This window comes from Physeter macrocephalus, chromosome 3 (assembly GCF_002837175.3).
Source record: "Physeter macrocephalus isolate SW-GA chromosome 3, ASM283717v5, whole genome shotgun sequence".
NCBI classification, from domain to species: domain Eukaryota; kingdom Metazoa; phylum Chordata; class Mammalia; order Artiodactyla; family Physeteridae; genus Physeter; species Physeter macrocephalus.
In genome coordinates this window covers 30574545-30592382 of record NC_041216.1, presented here as the reverse complement: position 1 = coordinate 30592382, position 17838 = coordinate 30574545, and the positions used below count along the sequence as shown (strand labels likewise).

The following is a 17838-nucleotide window of genomic DNA, read 5'->3' as shown; positions in this document are numbered from 1 at the left end:
TGGAGGGACCCTCTGCCCCCGGCCAGTCGGGCACAGTGGTGCTTATTGGGGGCCTTCTCTCTCTCCAGACCCTGAAGTCCTGGCCGCGGGTTTGATGTTTGGATGGGGCTCTCTGGGGGTGGAGGGGCGGCTTTAGGGATCTGGGTGAGAGAGGGCAGACAAGCCTCCAGCGGGGTTTCGGCATGAAGTTCGCCAAGAGCCTGCCGCCCTGGCTGGGACCCGGCGCCGGTGGCAGGTGCCCCGTGGCCTGACTGCCGTGGCCGTGGCTCAGGATCGCTCCGTGCCTCTCCTCGTCCTCCGGTCGCTGCTTGCACCCTCCCCTCCCCTCTCCTCCTTGTTTTTATTATTTGGGTGGATCTCCCAGGAGAAATTTTGGGGATGATGGACTCAGTCATGAACCCTGAGCCTGAAACTACCACAAACCCCCAGTGAAGGACCTCGGTCTCCTCCTGAGTAAATAACATGCCATGGCACAGCCTAGATTCCCAAGGTCATAAAAAGCTCATGTTCCTGGCACTGCATTCCGCCCTTCCAGAGAGCACTGGCTGGGAATGTGACGGTGGTCACAGGCCTGGGTGGCAGGGGGCGGGGGCCGGGGGCAATGATGCCCCCTCCCTGGAAATGCCCGCCAGCCCGGGGCTGAGGGGCTCCTGCTGGGCCACCCGTCCCGAGGGCCGTCTGGCTGGGGCACTGGGCCGAGGGAGGATGCTCTTTCCATCCAGCCTCCCAGCTACTCGGGGACCCGGGGTGAGGGGAACAGTTTGTGCTGGTCCTGCACGGGCTCCGGCAGCATCCGAGCTGCTTCCTGCTTCTTGCAGGGCCTGGGGGGCCGCTCAGCGCGCCTCCTTTTCTCCAGATGTTTTCTGCGCACCCTTAGGCCTCCTCTCAGCCACGTCTGAAAACAGAGGCCCCCCTCCCCACCGGCAGTGGGGCAGCCGAACGAGACCTGGGCTTTCCTGGCGGCTCCGGGCAATCACTTAACCTGGGTGACTGCAGAAGGTGGGAGGTGGGCGACGCCTTTAATCAGCAGGAAACACCACCTTTCTCTCCTAAGCTGTTTGCTTGGCCAGTAAATCAAACGTGCCCTTCAAGCGTTGATTTTCCTCCAGTAGGTGAGGACTTTTGGGAAGTCGAATTCAAACAGAAAGAAAACAAAACAACAAAAAACAACCCAGATGAACAAAAAGAGCCCTGAGATGGATATGCATGGGATGGGGGACACGTCCCCGCTCTCTGCCCAGCAGCCTCACACGAACAGAGCTGGACTCCTCGCCGGCCCGGAAGCAAAGGCATCAGACCCTGGAGGGGTCAGGGAGCGCGCTGGGGGGTCCTACCTGAGTCTGCTGGGAGCTCTGTGCGGTCACCAGGTCACATGATAAGGTGGCATGTTAGTTAGCCTCGCGATACACCTTGGTGCGCACGCAGCCCCAGGAAGGGCCGGGGTGCTCTTTCAAACCTAAACAGCCTCGGGTCCCCATGATGGAGGAGCAACAGGTGCCGTTCTGTTGTTGCATTTTTGAAAGGATCCTGCGAGTCAATTAAAAAGGAACCGTTGGGGCTTCCCTGGTGGCGCGGTGGTTGAGAGTCCGCCTGCTGATGCAGGGGACGCGGGTTCGTGCCCCGGTCCGGGAGGATCCCACGTGCCGCGGAGCGGCTGGGCCCGCGAGCCGTGGCCGCTGAGCCTGCGCGTCCGGAGCCTGTGCTCCGCAACGGGAGAGGCCGCGACAGTGAGAGGCCCGCGTACCGCAAAAAAAAAAAAAAAAAGGAACCGTTGGCCACATAAAACATAATAATTACTTCTGTGAATACTGCTAAATTAAATAAGTGTTACCCCACCCTTTTTTTTTTTTTTTAAGACTTTGGTTTCTTTTGAAAGAAAACATTTTGTTACTTCTCTGTTGGATCTAAGGTCGTTTTACTCGTACTGAAAAGTTCCCGTCTCCCTGGAGGCGACCCTTTCAGGAGCAGGGAGGGGGCCGCGAGACGAGGGCCAAAGTGACCACAGCGTTTGGGTCACTTTCGAAGGTTTTCAAGTCCCAGAAGGAGGGACTTGGGCAGAAGCATCTAGATCAGAGGTCAGCAGGCTCCGAGCCACAAGCAATCCGCCCGCGCGCCTCCCACCCCCGGCCTCCCCTCTCCTCCTCTCACTCTCCTCTGACTTCTTTAATTTTATTGAGTGAAACTCACAGCATATAACAATGAGCCATTTTTCAAGCGCACAGTTCGGGGCACGGGGCACAGTCACCAGGATGTGCAGTCGCCCCCTCCATCTGGTTCCAGAACATTTTCTTCCCCCAAAGGAGACCACCTGCCAGTCAGTCGGTCACTCTCGGTTCCCCCCCCCCCAACATGGATTCTGTCTCTGTGGATTTGCTTTTTCCGGACGTTTCACATAAATGAAGTCGTAGGACATGTGGCCTTTTGTGTGCGGCCTCCTTCACTCTGTTTGCAAGGCTCAGCCGTGCTGCAGCCTGTGTCAGTGATCCTTTTCTCTTTTCTGCGTGAATATAAATATTCCGTCGCGTGGATGGGCCACACGCGTTGGTCCCCTCACCTGTCGACGGACACTTGGGCTGCTCCTCCCTCGGGGGGCTGTGGGTTAACGCTGCTGGGCGTCCTCACCCGTCGGCCTCCCTCTTTTCCACTCTCGGGTCGATACCGAGGAGTGAAGCCGATTTCCTGGCTGTTGGACCTGCTTGCTCGCCCTGTCTCTCTCCCGCCCGCTCTTTATGATCTTTTCTGCGCCTCGGGCCACCCTCGGGTGAACTTCTAGGTGGCGCTGTTTTGGCACCAGCTGCCTCTTGGGCTGTACCCCGAAGAAAGGCCCACAGCAGACAGACAAGCTGGGGACCCTTTTGCTCAGTCCCGTGACCTGCCACCCCATGGGTCCCACACTCATGACCTCAGCAGGCCTCTGTCCTAACCTGCCATGGGTTCATCGGGGACTTCCAGGACTCTCCCCAGGGCCCAGCCGGCCCCACGGAGCTGCCCAGAGCAGCCCAGGTATTGGGTCAAATTTCACAGGAACCCAAACTCTGAGTCCTCCCACGAACTTGGGACTTGCCCCCGTTCCCTAGTGTCCAAGGCTGCAGACACAAAGCGGTTCCAGAAGGGATGCCTCACCATCAGCCCCCGGTTGGGTGTCCGGTGTGTCGGCTCCCCCCGCTGCCCCCGACCTGTGGCGTGTGGGCTCCTCCTTCCCTCCTGTCCCGACGCAGAACGGGCCAGTGTGTCCTCGGGCTGCCGCCGGGGCCTCGGGGAGCCCCCCGAGGGTCTGCGTTGCTCCCAAGACGCTGCTGGAACAGTCCCCTGGGAGCCCCTAGCAGAGGCCGTGCCTCCCAGGCAGGGGTGGCGGCCAGGCGACCCCTGGGCCTCCGGCGCCCTGGGTTCTGTTCTGCCCCATGTCCCGGGTGGTCCCCGAGCCTTGAGCCCCGGGAAGCCGAGCTGCAGAGCCTGACGCTGACTTGTCTCCTCCAGGTGACGGCGACATTGTAAATAACATGTACGGGCCGGACTCCGACCTGCTGGCTGGCGAGAGTGCCGAGGACGAGACCGAGGACAGCATCATGTCCCCCATCCCCATGGGGCCGCCGTCCCCTTTCCCCACCAGCGAGGACTTCACCCCCAAGGAAGGCTCGCCCTACGAGGCCCCCGTCTACATCCCTGAGGACATCCCCATCCCACCAGACTTCGAGCTCCGTGAGTCCTCCATCCCCGGGGCCGGCCTGGGGATCTGGGCCAAGAAGAAGATGGAGGTCGGGGAGCGGTTTGGCCCGTACATGGTGGCGCCCCGGGCCGCACTGAAGGAGGTGGACTTCAGCTGGGAGGTGAGCTCTGTCGTGCAGGGTGATTGATCGCGGCCATTTATCTCGTGTTCCATCTATTTATAAAGCCGGGTGAGCTGAGCCGCCGGGGGCAGGAGGCTGGGTAGGAGAGAGCCTTCGAATGTCACATTTCCCAGGCTTATTTTATCCTGCGGCTTGCATGACGCGACTCCGAAAACACCAGAGGGCCTCGTAGCTGCCTGGCAGCCCCCGTCCGCTGTGCCCGCTCGCTTCCCGGAAATGTGTCTTTAATGAGCTCATGTCTTAAACCCCCCGAGCTTCCCGTCTGGATCTTAGGTGCTAAGGCTGCAGTCTCGGCAGAACCTCAGAGAGGGAAGGACTCTCCCAGAACAGGAGTCTCTGCTCCCGGGGAAAAAGCCCCTCAGATGGGGGCCCACCTCCTGGCAGGAGCAGCCAGGGGCAGCTCGTAAAACGTGCCTGGTGGCCGCGCTGCCACAGATGCCCCAGGCGCGTCCGTGCCGAGGGCCTCCTGCAGGGCTGCCCGGGTCAGCTGGCTCCCTAAGAGCGGCCCTCACTTCTCAGACGAGTGGGGACAGAGAGGGGCACCTTGTGGTTTACATTTCCCTGGCGATCTGGGCCTGGCTCGATGGTCCTGGAGCCCGTGTGCGGTCAGGAGAGGGAGGCCGGTTAGGTGGGGGGGGCGGCTGCTGACACCCCCAAAGGCAGCCCTCCCTCTGGAGGCATCCTGCTCGGGCCCCAGTGGGGGGGCCTTCAAGGTGGTCTCATAAGGACCGTGGGCCCCACAGAAGCACTCTCCCCTCTGGTCGTAGCCTTTCTGCCGGCTCCACGCGGCCAATGTTCGGTGGTATTTTTGGCAGGGACCCCGCCTGGACGGAAAATGCAAATGCCAACCCAGATTCTTTCTGGGTGTTTCACAACTTCTAAAAGTGCTTGGATGGAGGTCAGTTCTAGGAAGGGGCACGCTGTCCAAGGAGGGAAGAGGGCCTTGTGTGGCCGGCAGCCGTGCCCCCTGCAGCGGACCAGGGCAGCGGGGGTCAGGGGAGCCGGCTCCCCGCAGCTGCTCCGTGGCTTTGGAGAAGTTCCCAAACTGCGTGTCTCGGCGTTCTGTGTACAGCAAGGGGCGAATCTGGATCCGTCTGTCCCCTCTCATGAGTCTTTACAGCTTGGAAGGCTGCCTTGGAGCCTCCGCTCCTCCCTAGAGATGTGCATGGCCTCTTCCTAACCCCTGGGAGGCTCCTGGACCCCCAGCAGCCCTTGAGCATCTCCCCCGGGCCCGTCAGCTTTGGAAACCCTCCGTAAAGGTCAAAGAGGCTGCCTGAGTCGGTGCATGTGCTGGTGGCAGTGGCCGCAGACCTGAGACCGCCATGCCCTTCACGAGGACGTGGGGGTGCCCCGAACGCAGGTTGCCCCCACTCTCCAGCAAGCTGGTGGAGTGTGGCTTGTGGTAGCACATGGAGTGTAGACATCAGGGGACACAGAAGCCCCCTACCGGGTGCCAGCTGACGGCCTGAGCTCTGTAGACTTTGAAGGTTTAGAGGGGTAGCGGGTAGACCAGATGGACGGAAGAGGAGGCCAGCCAGAATTCACAACAGCCCAGAGTGGGGGAGGCCGCAGCTTGGCCAGCTGGACCGTGCAGGCCGGCCCGTCCCCTGCTGTCCCCAGGCGCCCGACGCCGTGTGTGCCTCTCAAGGTCGGGTCAACCGCAGAAGCGGCCGGCCAGGGGGGAGCGAGGTGAAGGGGGAGGGGAGGAGTTGGGAGATGCGGGCCTCCTGGGGGCAGGTTGTGTGCTCTCCAGAGACCCCCAGGGTGGCCCTCACTGGGCCGAGGAGAGCATCTTCAGACAACGTGACAGGTAAGCGGTTTGGGCTGTTCAGTGGCCTTTTGCAGACGGCCTGTCCCGTCCTTCGCGCCTGGCTTTTCAGAAGGAATTCAGGGGTGTCGTGTCGCGTGCTCCGAAAGGCCTGGACTGTTGAACTAGGAGGCGCCTTCAGATGCTGCAGGGTAGACGGGCCCTCCGGGTAGTGCGATGGATGACCTTGAGGCAGCCTGGTTCTTGTCTGCTCTGATGCAGGCCTCTGTTTGCTCTATTTTTAAAGAAACGGCCCGTATCGCCGCCGCCCTGGGTGCCGGGCCTGGTACGGGCCGTGGCTGTTATCTGCCCGGTGCCTGTTGACTGTGCGATATCGTTTGTCCTCCGTGTACGTGTGGGAACGCCCCCCCCACGGCACCTCCCCCAGACAGCGCCTGGATTCCGGGGCCGCGACCTGACCGCCACCTTCCCCCCGCCGGCACCAGCAGGTATCGTTCCGAGTCCACGTCCTCACGTGGTGTTCCAGACGCGCCGGCGGGATCTGACTTTGTTTCCTCGGCGAGTTCGGGACCTGACCACCCGCCCTGGGCTTCGCGGCCTCCTGTCCCGTCCCGTCCAATGCGGTCGTGAGCAGCTGTTTGCGTCACCGTCATCGTGGTCGAGCCCCAAGGGCAGAATCGGGCTGGAAGGAGGGGGGGGAGGAAGCAGGCACCCCGAAAATCAGGGCGAACCCGCTTTTGCTTGAAATAAATCATAAGGTCGAGGTGGTTTGCTCCATGGGTCTCTGGCGTGGAAAGCAAAGAGCCTCACTCGCTCGCGTCCTGAAACAGGCGACCGACGTTTCACTTTGTTTCTGTGCCCTGCTCGAGAGTGACGGCATCTGGGCCAGAGGAGCGGCCCTTCAAGGGCAGGCGTGGTCCTCGCCTTTGCTGTGCTGCAAACAGGGCTCGAGATTAGGAGCGGAAAGCCCAGGCTCCAGAGCCCGGATCTTTCTGTGGCTCCGGCCCGCAGAAGGGCCTCCAGCGAACCCCGGAGTCCCGAAGTGAGGCAGCTGACCGCGTCCGCATGCTCCTGCTGGGACGCTGTCCCCGGGCCTGCGGTCAGCTCGGCCCAAAGCAGGCCTGGAGACCAAGACAATCACTCGGGAAATGTCAGGGCTTCAGTGTCACAGCCGAGGAGGCCAGGGCAGAGGCAGGCCCGTCAGAGGCAGGTCCCGGGGGCGACACCCAAGGGCCTACAGTCCGGTCCCGAATTTCGTATGTGTCGATGTTCAGTCTCCTGCTGGTAGTTAAGCTTCATAAATCAGGCTGATTCGGTTTTACTACGGTGTACACGGCGTGTAGTTCCTGAAGAAGACAGAACAGGTAATGACATTCTAGCGAAGGTGGCCAAGGACCTTCGAGGAGGAGCCTGGATAGATCTGGATCCCCGAGGGGTGGAGGGTGGTGGACGCGTTTTGTGGCCTGGCCGGGCTCGGGGTGTGGTTGCTCCCGTGAGGTCTGGTGTTGGGGTCCAGCAGGAGAGGGGGGGTCCAGAGACAGCCCCTCGCAGACACAGGGTGGGTGTCCCTCGGAGGACGGGCTCAAAATCAAGGTCAAACCGATTATTCCTACCCTCCTTTTGGGACACCATGGAAACAATTTTCTTTCTACTCAGAGAACGGAATTCCTATCGTGGACCATTCCATTGAACTAAAATCCAAGGGTCCCATCTCCTTTTCTCTTTTTGCGGTGCACCCGGTTTCCGGTGACGCGATGCTTCTGTCCCTGCTGGGGCAGCATGAGTGACCTGTGGCATCTTCAGGGTCAAGGTGGCAGCAGCAGCCTTGCTTCATGTAGGAATTTTACTTGAGCAAAATGGGAAGGTGCGGGCTTCCCCGGTGGCGCGGTGGCTGAGAGTCCGCCTGCCGATGCAGGGGACGCGGGTTCGCGCCCCGGTCCGGGAAGATCCCACGTGCCGCGGAGCGGCTGGGCCCGTGAGCCGTGGCCGCTGGGCCTGCGCGTCCGGAGCCTGTGCTCCGCAGCGGGAGAGGCCGCGACAATGAGAGGCCCGCGTACCGCAAAAAAAAAAATGGGAAGGTGTGTGTTGGCCCCGTGGCTGGCACCCTCCTCCTGCTGTTCGTCTGCCTTCCTCCCCACGTGGGCGTCAGGAACATTCAATGACTCTAAACCTTCCCCCACTCCCACCGGGTGCTTTGGGGGGACACCAGGAAGTGACTCCCTGTCATTTTGGAAGAAAGCACAGATGGGCTCCGCGTGCTCCCCGGACCTGGCAGCCGCATCCTTGGACACAGATGGGAGCGTGGGGTGTGTGGAAACGGCCCCCATGGGCTCCATCTCAAAGGGAGGTCGTCTGTCCTCGTGCCCGGGAGGATGCTAGAACTCCCGGCCCCCTCCCCCCAGACACAGCCTGCCCGCTGAGGCAGCCACCACTCACCTTGCCCAGAATAAATCATCCAGTGATTGCATTTTATTGCCCTGGGGTCTGAAAAACAATGATTTTGATCATTTGTTGAGTAAATCATGACATTTATCATCGTGCTGTTTATTTTGCTAATTAAGAGGTGGCTGCGAGTGACAGCCCAGAGGGAGCCGGGCTGTGGAGCCCTCTCCTCAGAGGTGCCACCTGCCCCCGAGGCAGGGCCCTGCAGCTGTGCAGCCGGGCTGGGGCAGGCCGCGCAGGTCTCCACAGGGAGGTGGCAGGAGTGATTTTCACAGCGAAAGCACCCGGTTCTGCTTGTTTCTTGGTGGAGCACTTGTCTCCCTCAGAAAGGCAGGCTCTCTGGTGCCCAGAGCTTTGCCCAGCCTGTAGCTGGCACTCAAGCATCATCTGTCGAAAAAAAATGCGTCTGCCTCTGTTTAAGGAGCTGGTGGAAAACGTTAACGTGAATTGAAGGGGTTTCAATTATCTAAAGAATTTACTTGAGTGGATTACCTCATCCCTTTGGCTGTGGTTCCTGAATGGTAATATACATGTCCATTTGCTCAGTCAACAAATGGCCGCGTCTGGGCCAGGGCCTGGGGGAAGCTCCAGGGTCACAGGGGAAATAGCCCCAGGGCCTCAGGCTGCCCTGCCTCTCGGGTGCTACCATCACACGGCCCCCAAGCCAGCTCCTCTGGGGTCCAGGGCTCCCCCCGGATGGCTTTGGCGAGGGCCGGGACCCACCGGCCACCCCCGAGGACCACGGGCTGCCAGCACATCCAGAGATGCTAGGGCAGGGGATGTTCCAGGCAAAAGCTGCTACCCAGCCCTGCACGTTCAGATTCGGAGACATTGCTGTTAACGTAAGGTTGGCTGAGACCAAATTCAGTGCGACACGGGGAGGGGCAGGAGTTCCTGGGTGGGGCTGGCCTCTGCGCCCTGGCACCTGCCCCAGCCTGGCCGGGAGTCACGTGGGCACCTCAGCGCTGGCCGCAGTCGGACCCCAGGTCTCCGTGGGGAACGGGCCTGCACTTCTTTCTTCTCCTGCATTTATACCCTCACGCTCCGGCCTCAAGGACGCTGTCCTCTTTCCTGCTGAGCTTACCACCCGCCTGAATGTGCGGACGATTCACCGACACCCCGGGGCGCCCTGCCCCCAAGGCCAACAAGGCCTGGCTCAGGCAGCAGTGACTCCTGTTATAACCAAGCACCCACCTACCCCCGGGACGGAGCTCCCGAGGCTCTCGGGAGCGGGCTTCGTTTCTCTCTAGTCCCTGCCGCATAAGGACCAAACGGGAAATCCCGTCCAGCTGGAGACAGACACACGCGCTGGCCTTGTCACCCGAAAGATCCTGGATGCACCTGGTAGCCCCGGAAGCCTGAGCTTCCCAGCGCCCTGCCCCCTGCACTGACCTCCTGGCTCTGTGGGCGCCCGTCCGGCCTCAAAAGGGCTGAGGCAGCCGGCGCCCCTACGGCCAGGCCTGGCCGCGCCCCAAGGCTCGGGAAGGAAGTGCTCATCCTCCAGGAGGAACAGCAACAACAGCAGCGGCTGGGCGGCACCCGCGGGCATGTTGTTCGCCAGCAGCCCTGTGGAAGCAGCGCTGGTGTCCAGCCGGCGGGCGCCTCCTCTGTGGCCCTGAACTGCCGACAGCCACAGAGTCCCCGGCCCTTTCAGCCGCAGCCCGCCCCGTGGATGGACCTGTGGCCCCAGGACGGTGAGAGAGGAAAGCTGGGCTCAGCAGCCCCCCGCTGCTCCAGGTGGCCCCGAGAGGAGGGTCACGCAGCCTGGGAGGAGGGGCAAGCCCTGGCTCTAGACAGCGTCTGCCAAGTTTGCGGAGCAAAATGTGACAGCCGGTGCTTGAAGGTCAAGACTGTCCTTCAGATGTTTCCCGGGTGTCTGAGACCTGAGAGCAGAGGTCTCCATCCGAGGGCCTCACACAGAATCACCTGGAGCATCAGAAAAACAGGTGCCCGGACCCCACCCAAGAGACGCCAGGCTTTGGCCAGATGAGGGACTAGCCATGTCTGTTTTGCCCAGCGCTGTCCTGGCTTTGAACCAAAAGTCCCAACAAACCTCCCCGAGCACTGGGTTTGTGAAAACTTCTAGGAAATTAGAACGTGCCGTGAGGGTGAGAAGAGCCAGTCTGGAAGGAAAGAGAAGGGGGGATCCTTCCAGACCTCCAGCATCTGCGCGAGGGGCCCCAGGAGGCAAGGGAGATGATTTGGGTTGGGTCGCTGGGGGCATCTAGATACTCAGCAGGCGATGCTACTGCAGGGAACGGCTTGTCCCAGAGCCACCCCTGCGGCCCGAGTACAGGTGGCCGTGCTCCGTGCTGCGCACACACACACACACACACACACACACACACGAGCACACTTCCTACCCTCTCTCTTCCACGTTCATCCTGGTGCAAGGATCACCCTTGGGCCTCCTCCGTGCATTCTCCACCCTGAAGCCCGCGGCAAGTGCTCTTGCGGCCATGCCCGGAGGCATGCTTCTTGCTTCTTTGTATTTGGCTCTTAGACCATCTTGCTGTGTTTACTCTTGGAATTCCAGCCGTGCGGGAAAGCCTGTTGGGGAAGGGGGCCAGGACGGGTCTCAGCTGTAAAGGCTGGGCCTCTTGCTGCTCTGACGGACCGGTCTCAGCTGTAAAGGCTGGTCTGACGGCCTTACAGGGCTAGCTATTCTCAGTCCCAAATCTTTTCTGTCCTTTCTGTCCGTGGCACCAGGATACACACTGGGACCACCCCGGCAGCATCCCGCCCCCCAGGGATACGGGATCCCGGAGTCTCCCTTTACTTCGCCTTCCTCTGCCCAGACGGCTAATTCACCCCTGACACCGACTCTCCTTCTGCGTGGTCTGGAGTTTTATTTTAGACCTAGAAACATGGCAGGGCCTTTGTGTCCCCCCGGACTGATTTTCTGAATGCGTTTAGGAGTGTGTATTCAGAAAGCGTCCCAAGTCGTAAGCTGCCGCCCCGTGAGTGTTCACACCCTGTGGAAACACCTGGATGATGACAGGTTTGGGGGCCTCTTCCCAGGCTGTCAAACGGGAACCCGGATTCGACGAGAGGGGCTGTCCTGTGGGAACGGGGCCGACTGGGAGGCGGCCTGGGTGCGTCTGTGCAGCGGGGCTGGGGACGCAGAAACCCACGCCATCTCGTTTCCTCGGAAACCGCTCCCAGCGCAGACCCTCTGCCATCTCTCCCAAGCACCATGACATCAGGTCCAGACGTTTTTAGCCCAAGAATGCCGTGAAATCCTGCACTATCTTCGGCCCAGCTCCGAGGCACGGGTATATAAGGAATTTTCGGAAAAAGGAGAGAGCTGACTAAGAATACCTCCCTGGTAGCTCTTCTTTATTTCCTTAAGGGGTAATAACTCAGCCGCAGTCCAGCAGAGGGTACTTTCTTTAAATAGAGCATATTCTGATTCACAAGCGAAAAAGGAAATAAATATTTTCTTTTCATATTCGAGAGACGTCCATGAATACCAACTTCTTAAATGGTATTTTACCATCTGTAACACAGACACACACACACACACACACTCACACCAGTGACAACAAGCCCGCCCTTACCCTGGAACAGGCTGCTGTGAACCAGAGACGTGGAAATAGCCTTGGGGTTGTCAGAAGGAAGTGAGTGGGAAGCTGGAAGGAGGGCAAAATGGCTTCTCCTCCGGGTGGCAGCTCAGCCTCCCCAGGGGACCTGGGCTCAGCCTATCCCACTGGCTCCCAGAAAGCCGGCAAGAGTGGGGTGCTCTATCACCTCTTCCTGCCTTCCCCCTCCTTTTTCTTTAAGGGAAATGGGGCTCACACGTTCAAGGACTGTGACAAAGGCACCTGGGAGCCTGTGCTGGGCAGGGCTGGCAAGGCTGGGGCAGGCTGCCCGGGCAACTGCTCTGGGGCCCAAAAGCGTGGGCGAGAGGGGAAGGCCTGGCATTCATTAGGCACCTGCTGTGTGCACACGCAGGCCCCGCGAGGCGCTTTCTGCTCTGTGGTCCTCATCCTGTCTGTGAGTAGATCCCAAATCCCAGCCCGATGGGCCGCGGCAGGGCCTGGCAGGCATTAGTGTCCGCCCCTCGGGTGCCCCGCCGTGGAATTCTCCGGACCCCAGAGACAGCCATCAGCCTCTCTGGAGCCAGGATCCTGAGCTGGTCCCAGGGCACCTGGGGCCTGGCTGGGGGTGGGGGACGTGTTCAGGCGGGAAGCATGGGGCCCCCAGCCTAGGCCATCAGCCTGCGAGGGGCAAAGTCCGGGAATCTAAAAGGCGACCCTTTCTACCTGCTCACCTCAGGCTTGGGTCCCGTGGAGCTGCGGTTCTCAAACGATGGTGCCGAGGATCCCACAGCCACCTTCAGAATGCAGACTCAGGGCCCCACCCTTACCTAGTGGATTTGAATTCCTGACAGGGGTCCCCAGGAATCTGCATTCTATTTAGCAGTGGAAGAGGGGCCCCTGGGAGGTCTCCATTCCCGGGTGGAAGCCCCAAGAAAGGGGCTTACCGTGGATCTCCCTGCTCCCGCCCCCGCCCCCCTCCGCCCCTGCCCCCAACCCCGGAGCCAGGCGCGGCCCGGCGGCCCCGCCGTCCTCCTGGCGGAGCTCTGGGCGGCAGGTGAGGCCGGGAAGGGGCTCCGGAGCGATCCCACCCGCACCCCGACAGCTGGCCACTGGCACTGCTGTCCTCTGGAGGGGAGCCCGCGGGAGACTGAGCAGTGACCTGACGCCCCTCCCAAGGGCATGGCCTGATGGTCAAGGTTCGGTGGGGGGCTTCCCGGGCACCGATCGTCTGTGTCATGCCTGGAGATTACTTGGGGCATCACCGTTTCTCCCCCTCACTGTGCGGGTGGCAACCCCGAGCCTTAGAAAGGGAAGGGGGTCCCACAGGGTCACACGGGGCGAGGGACCAGACAGGGGACCCCCAGGCGGCACCCTTCCGCCTTGCCGCTTTTGCCCCTGTAGTTCATGCAGCCAACACACGCTGAGAACGGAGACTGGGCCAGCCGCACCGGGCCCGTGCGCCAGCTGCCAGCAGTTAGAGCGGCCCCCAGCGCACGGGGGTGTTCCACGCCCACCACCCTGTCCAGTGGGTGACGGCCCAGGCCCCAGCTCCTCCAGGGGAATGGGGACCAGTAAGGCGTGGAGTGGCTCAGACGCACCCCTCAGCCTCCTCCGTCTGCACCCATACCGCCGGCCGAGCGGGGGTGGCTCTCAGGTTTGGCCTGGGCTGCCTCTGGCCGGCCCTCTCTGGGCTGAACCCGCCTTCCCCAGGCAGGAAGCAAGTGGTGGGACCCACCTGCTAAGACTGAGGCATGTGCAGTGTCGCTCATATACACGGAAAGATTATTTCAAGTACTTTCCCAGCAGCCGCCTCTCAGAGAGCAGGACGGGCCGGGAGGGTGGCCCCTCCTGAGGGCCGGCAGCTACTGGCCGGGAGGCTCCCTGGGGACCCCCAGCACGGCCTTGGCTGGCCCGCCGTCCACCCCTCCCTGGGCCTCCCTCCCTGCTGGGTCAGATGAGCATCCCGGGCCTCGCGGGCCATAAAAGGTCTCCCTGGGTCACGGGACAAGGCCGTGGACCTCCCAGCCAGACCTGCTTATCAAAGGTTCTCTCGAGTTGGGAATTTTTGTGGGCTGGTCATCCCCAGGTTAGGAATGCTCTCAGCGTGTCACCGGCCACCTTGGCCTCAGCCAGAAACCAGGGCGATGCAGCCACTCACCACCCGTGCAGGGGCAGCAGCTGCCGGAGGGTCCCCCGGCAGGCCACCCTCTCCTGCTCTGCTCGGGGCTGGCGCGGGGCTCCCTCCACTCTCTGGGGCCCTGCTGGGCACTGAGATGCGGCTGGGTTTGCTCTGCTCGAGGCCAGGTCAGGCCAGATTGGCCTCTCCGGGTGAGAGGTCAGTCTGGGCGCACGGCAGCAGGCCCCGCGGGACCCACCGGAGCCAGTGTCCTGGGGCAGCGTCCCGGCCCGCCCTCATGTTGTTTAGAGCACAGTGAAGAAAATGTCCGAAAGGTGATGTTTTGAGTCAGCCGACAGGATGCGCGTTGGTGTAGGTGGTCGTGTCTGCTCCCCCGCATGGGAAGATGCTGAGACAGGGTGCCCCGGCATCATCACGGGAGTCACCGTGCCGGTCCCTGCTCACCTGTGCGCCTGTCCACCTGTGACACGTGCCGCCGTGTTTCCAGGGAGTTGGCTCGAAGAGAGGCACCAGCCTCCGCGGCAGCGCCCAGGGCACGCGGGGCTCCCGTCCTGCTGTCCTTCTGTGCCAGCTGTGCCCTTTGCCTGGCTGGCCAGGGCAGGGCCAGGATCACCAGCCCCGAGCGGGGCCACGGGGAGCGCCGCTGTCTGGCTTCCCGTCCGCGTTCCTGCCTTCTGGGCTGATGCCCAGTTTAACTGCCCATCCCATTGTGTCATCCCTGTTCAATCACGTTGCAAAATACCTACATCCACTCCTTTCCCATTTAGATCTTTCTAAAGTCCCTTCTGGCTTATCAGCACAGTCACTTCAGGAGTGGAGCTAAGATTTCTGCCATTTAGGCCCAAGGCATTGTCTGTCCCTGCGGCAGCTGAGATAAACCCTCACCCAGAACAAAGTCGCAATGACCTTTTACAAGTAGAAGCCGCCTTGTTTCCCTCTAGACTAATTTATCAGCCGTCCTTTCAGCCGGTACTCAGTGGAGGCCCGGGAGGGCACTGCCAAGCGGGGGTGGACGGGGATTAGGACGCCCGGCTGGTTCGCTCTCAATGGCGCACCTCAGGGTCCGCGGGGATGGGAGCTGTGCGTTGCCGTGGGGAAGGATGGGGCTCGCCAGAGAGGGTGAGGCCTGCAGGTGGCGGGGCCTGGGCAAGGTGGCCAAGCCCCCTGCCCTGGCCTCCGTCAGGGACGAAGTAAAACCTTGTGGACAAAGTATGAGCCACGCTGGCCTTAAGTAAAAATAATGGTGATGAAATGGCCTGCAGCCCCGGAGCCCCCGGGGGAGGCCACTGAGCTCTGGGACGGCAGCTCACAGGTGGACGGTAAGAAAGCGAGTGATGGATGAGAGGCCGGCGGGGGCGGGGCGGATAGAGGAGGAAGGGGAGGGGAGGGGGAGGATGACGGGGAGGGACCACGTGGACGCTGGGGAGGCAGCTCAGGGAGCGTGAACCTCGTTGCCTTCCTTTGAGGAGGGAGACGGAAAAGGGGTCTGTTTTGCATTTTGATGAAAGCCTTCAAACTCCACTGATGTTATCACAGGGGCTGCCATGCTGAAGGGAATGTACTTGCCTTGTCTATAAAGCCTGCATAGCCATGGGGAAGACTTTCGTGGCACTGACCTGAAAGCTCGTCTGGGGATGGAGAACACGCAGCAGCAGTGCTGAGAGGTGGAATCTCCAGCCCGCGAGGAACCGGCCTTGGCATTCAGGAGGGCGGCCCAGCGTGGGCCTGGCCTGTCCAAGGGCCGCTGGGCCAGCTAAGCTCCAGCGCCTCTGCTGCCCCGCCCCCGTCAGTCCTGTAGCCCTCAGGGACCAGTCCCTGGTGAGGTCTGGACTCTGGTCCTCACTGGGGCTTCTGAGTCGGCCCCGAGGACGTGGGACGGCCCCTTGGGGCAGCAAGCCCTCAAAGGGCCTCGCAGGACTGAGGTCGGTAGAGTCCCTAGTTTCTCGGTGACACCCTGGCAGGCCCGGACTCCCTGCCTTCGCCCGTGCTTGCTTCACCCAGACAGACGTACGGTCCACACCAGGCCCCAACCGGAGAGGCTCCTGCGGGCACCCGGGGCCCATTGACAGCCCGAAGACAGCACCAGAATTCCCCAACTTTTGAAGGTCTGTCTTGGATTGACCTCCGTATTTAATCCTTCTCGGAATCTAAAATACATTGAAGGTGGGCTCACCCAAACAGCTGGCCGGTCAGGCCCAGGGAGGCCTGGCGACACTGACCACCGGGGCTGCACGGTCCTCGCGGCGGCCCCCTCGGGTGGGTCCTCTGCGCTGGGACAGGGGAGGCTGATTCTCCAACTGGACCCACTAGGATGGGGCATGTCCTGCTCTGGGTCAGCACCTCCTACCCACTGTGCCTCCGCCTTTACGGAGTGTGGCTTCCCGATCCAGCCGAGCTGGTGCGCTGGGTCCAGAGGATTCCCCACCTCTGCACCCTGGGGTGGTTGAGCGCAGAGCACCGACCCAGCGCCTCTGGCTTTCTCGCTTTAGCTGTGCCTGTCCAGGCCCACGGAAGTCACACGTCCACCAGGCAGGGCTCCCTGCAGTGAGGGGCCCACTGCCCTCTGGGGCTCGGCTGTCCTAAGCCACCCCCGACCCCCGCCAGTGCCTTGTGCCTCCAGGGTGGAGGTCGGAGGTCGGGAGGGCTTTCCAGCTGCCCCCTAGGACGTCAGACTCCTGCTCCCAGACTGGGGTTTGTTCTTGTCACCTGTTTCCAGTAAACAGATGCGTCCCTCACGCTGGGAGAATCCGGCAGACTCGGGGAGATGCAGGGAGACCTGGCAAGGCTGCTGGCTGCCTGGCCCCGCGCGAGTTGGGACAGTTCTTGGATCCTTTACCTTAAAGTGCCTTCAAAAGCCCAGGACAGCCAGGACCTACCATGCTGTTATCAGGATGGCATCACCCCCATTAACGCCGAGTAGACGAGGGTTAGAATGGCCACGTCCAGCCTTTTTTTGTTGTTGTTCCTTCTAAACATCAGATAAATTCATGAGGTTTTCTAAGAGGCAACATACGGGTTACTGAGATGTCTGTGTCACGAGGCGAGGGGGAGCCGTGCCGTGGACAGAGACCCGAGCAGCCACCCCCATCTCTGGGCCTCGGTTTCTCCACTTGTGAAGCAAGGATTGAAGTGACTTGTCCTGAAGGCACGTGTCATTTGAATACTCTGATCTTTAAGAGGTGGGGAAGTGGAGAACGGGGGAGAGATTTCTCTGCTGGATCTGGGGGGGAAAAAAAAGTGGCTAATTTTTCACTGGACGTCCCTCCACCGCAACATCGTGGTTAAAATTTCCGTAGAACTCTTTCTCTGTCTTTCCACTGTGAGCTGAAAGGCACACGAGTCTTCTCAGCCTTGCGAACTGCCTCGCTGGAGGACCCGAATGTGCCCCTTTCAAGGGACCCCTTGGAAATAAGAAATGCCTATTTTCAATACGTTCAAAACACAGGCCAAGATGCGTGGGCCCCACATGGCAACCTCTGCGTTTACATATTCCTGTAAAGTCTGCTCCCTGGGATGGGCAAGCCTGGTACATCCTCTGGACCGAAGGGTCAGCATGGGGCCCTCGGCGGCTCCGGCCCCGGCACCTGGCCACTGTCTTTCCGCACAGAAGCTCTGCCCCCCTAGACGGCCTTTTCACCTCTGATGAGTTACCCAGCCTTGAAGCCACAGAGATGCGTGGAGGCAAATGCGTACCGGCTCCCCGCTGGCCTCCTCCTGAGTGGTGCAGAAAAGCTGCATCCTGGTTTCCTCACCAAGTTTCTCCGGGAAGTTACACAGAAGCGGGGGGCGGGCGGGGTCTTTAGTAGGTATACCTCAGACGCCTCCACCCAACTCCTCAGATACTGGATGTAGCAAATGGAAAAAATAACGATGCGACGGCCGAAGTGGCCTTGGTGAGTTCTCCCTCTGCGGCAGTTTTCAAATCGGCCGATTGGTCGATTGGATACTGAATATTTCTGAACACCTAGGGCGGCCTGTGGACAAAGTATGCGGAGGCAGCTCTGGGAGCTCTGCCTCCCCAGCGTCCTCTTGGTCCCTCCCTGTCATCCTCCTCCCCCTCCTCCCCTTCCTCCTCTATCCCTCCCGCGCCCCCCCCCCCCC

The 17838-nt window shown here is 61.1% G+C and overlaps 1 protein-coding gene across 1 annotated transcript in view; it reads left to right on the top strand.

Moving 5' to 3' along the window:
* The window catches only part of PRDM16 (PR/SET domain 16), a 339449-nt gene that overhangs the window by 103201 nt on the left and 218410 nt on the right, over positions 1 to 17838 (top strand). The window contains exon 2 of the mRNA XM_028487992.2: positions 3478 to 3827. Coding sequence (XP_028343793.1) covers positions 3478 to 3827 — 350 coding nt within the window. The remainder of the gene's footprint in view (positions 1 to 3477; positions 3828 to 17838) is intronic.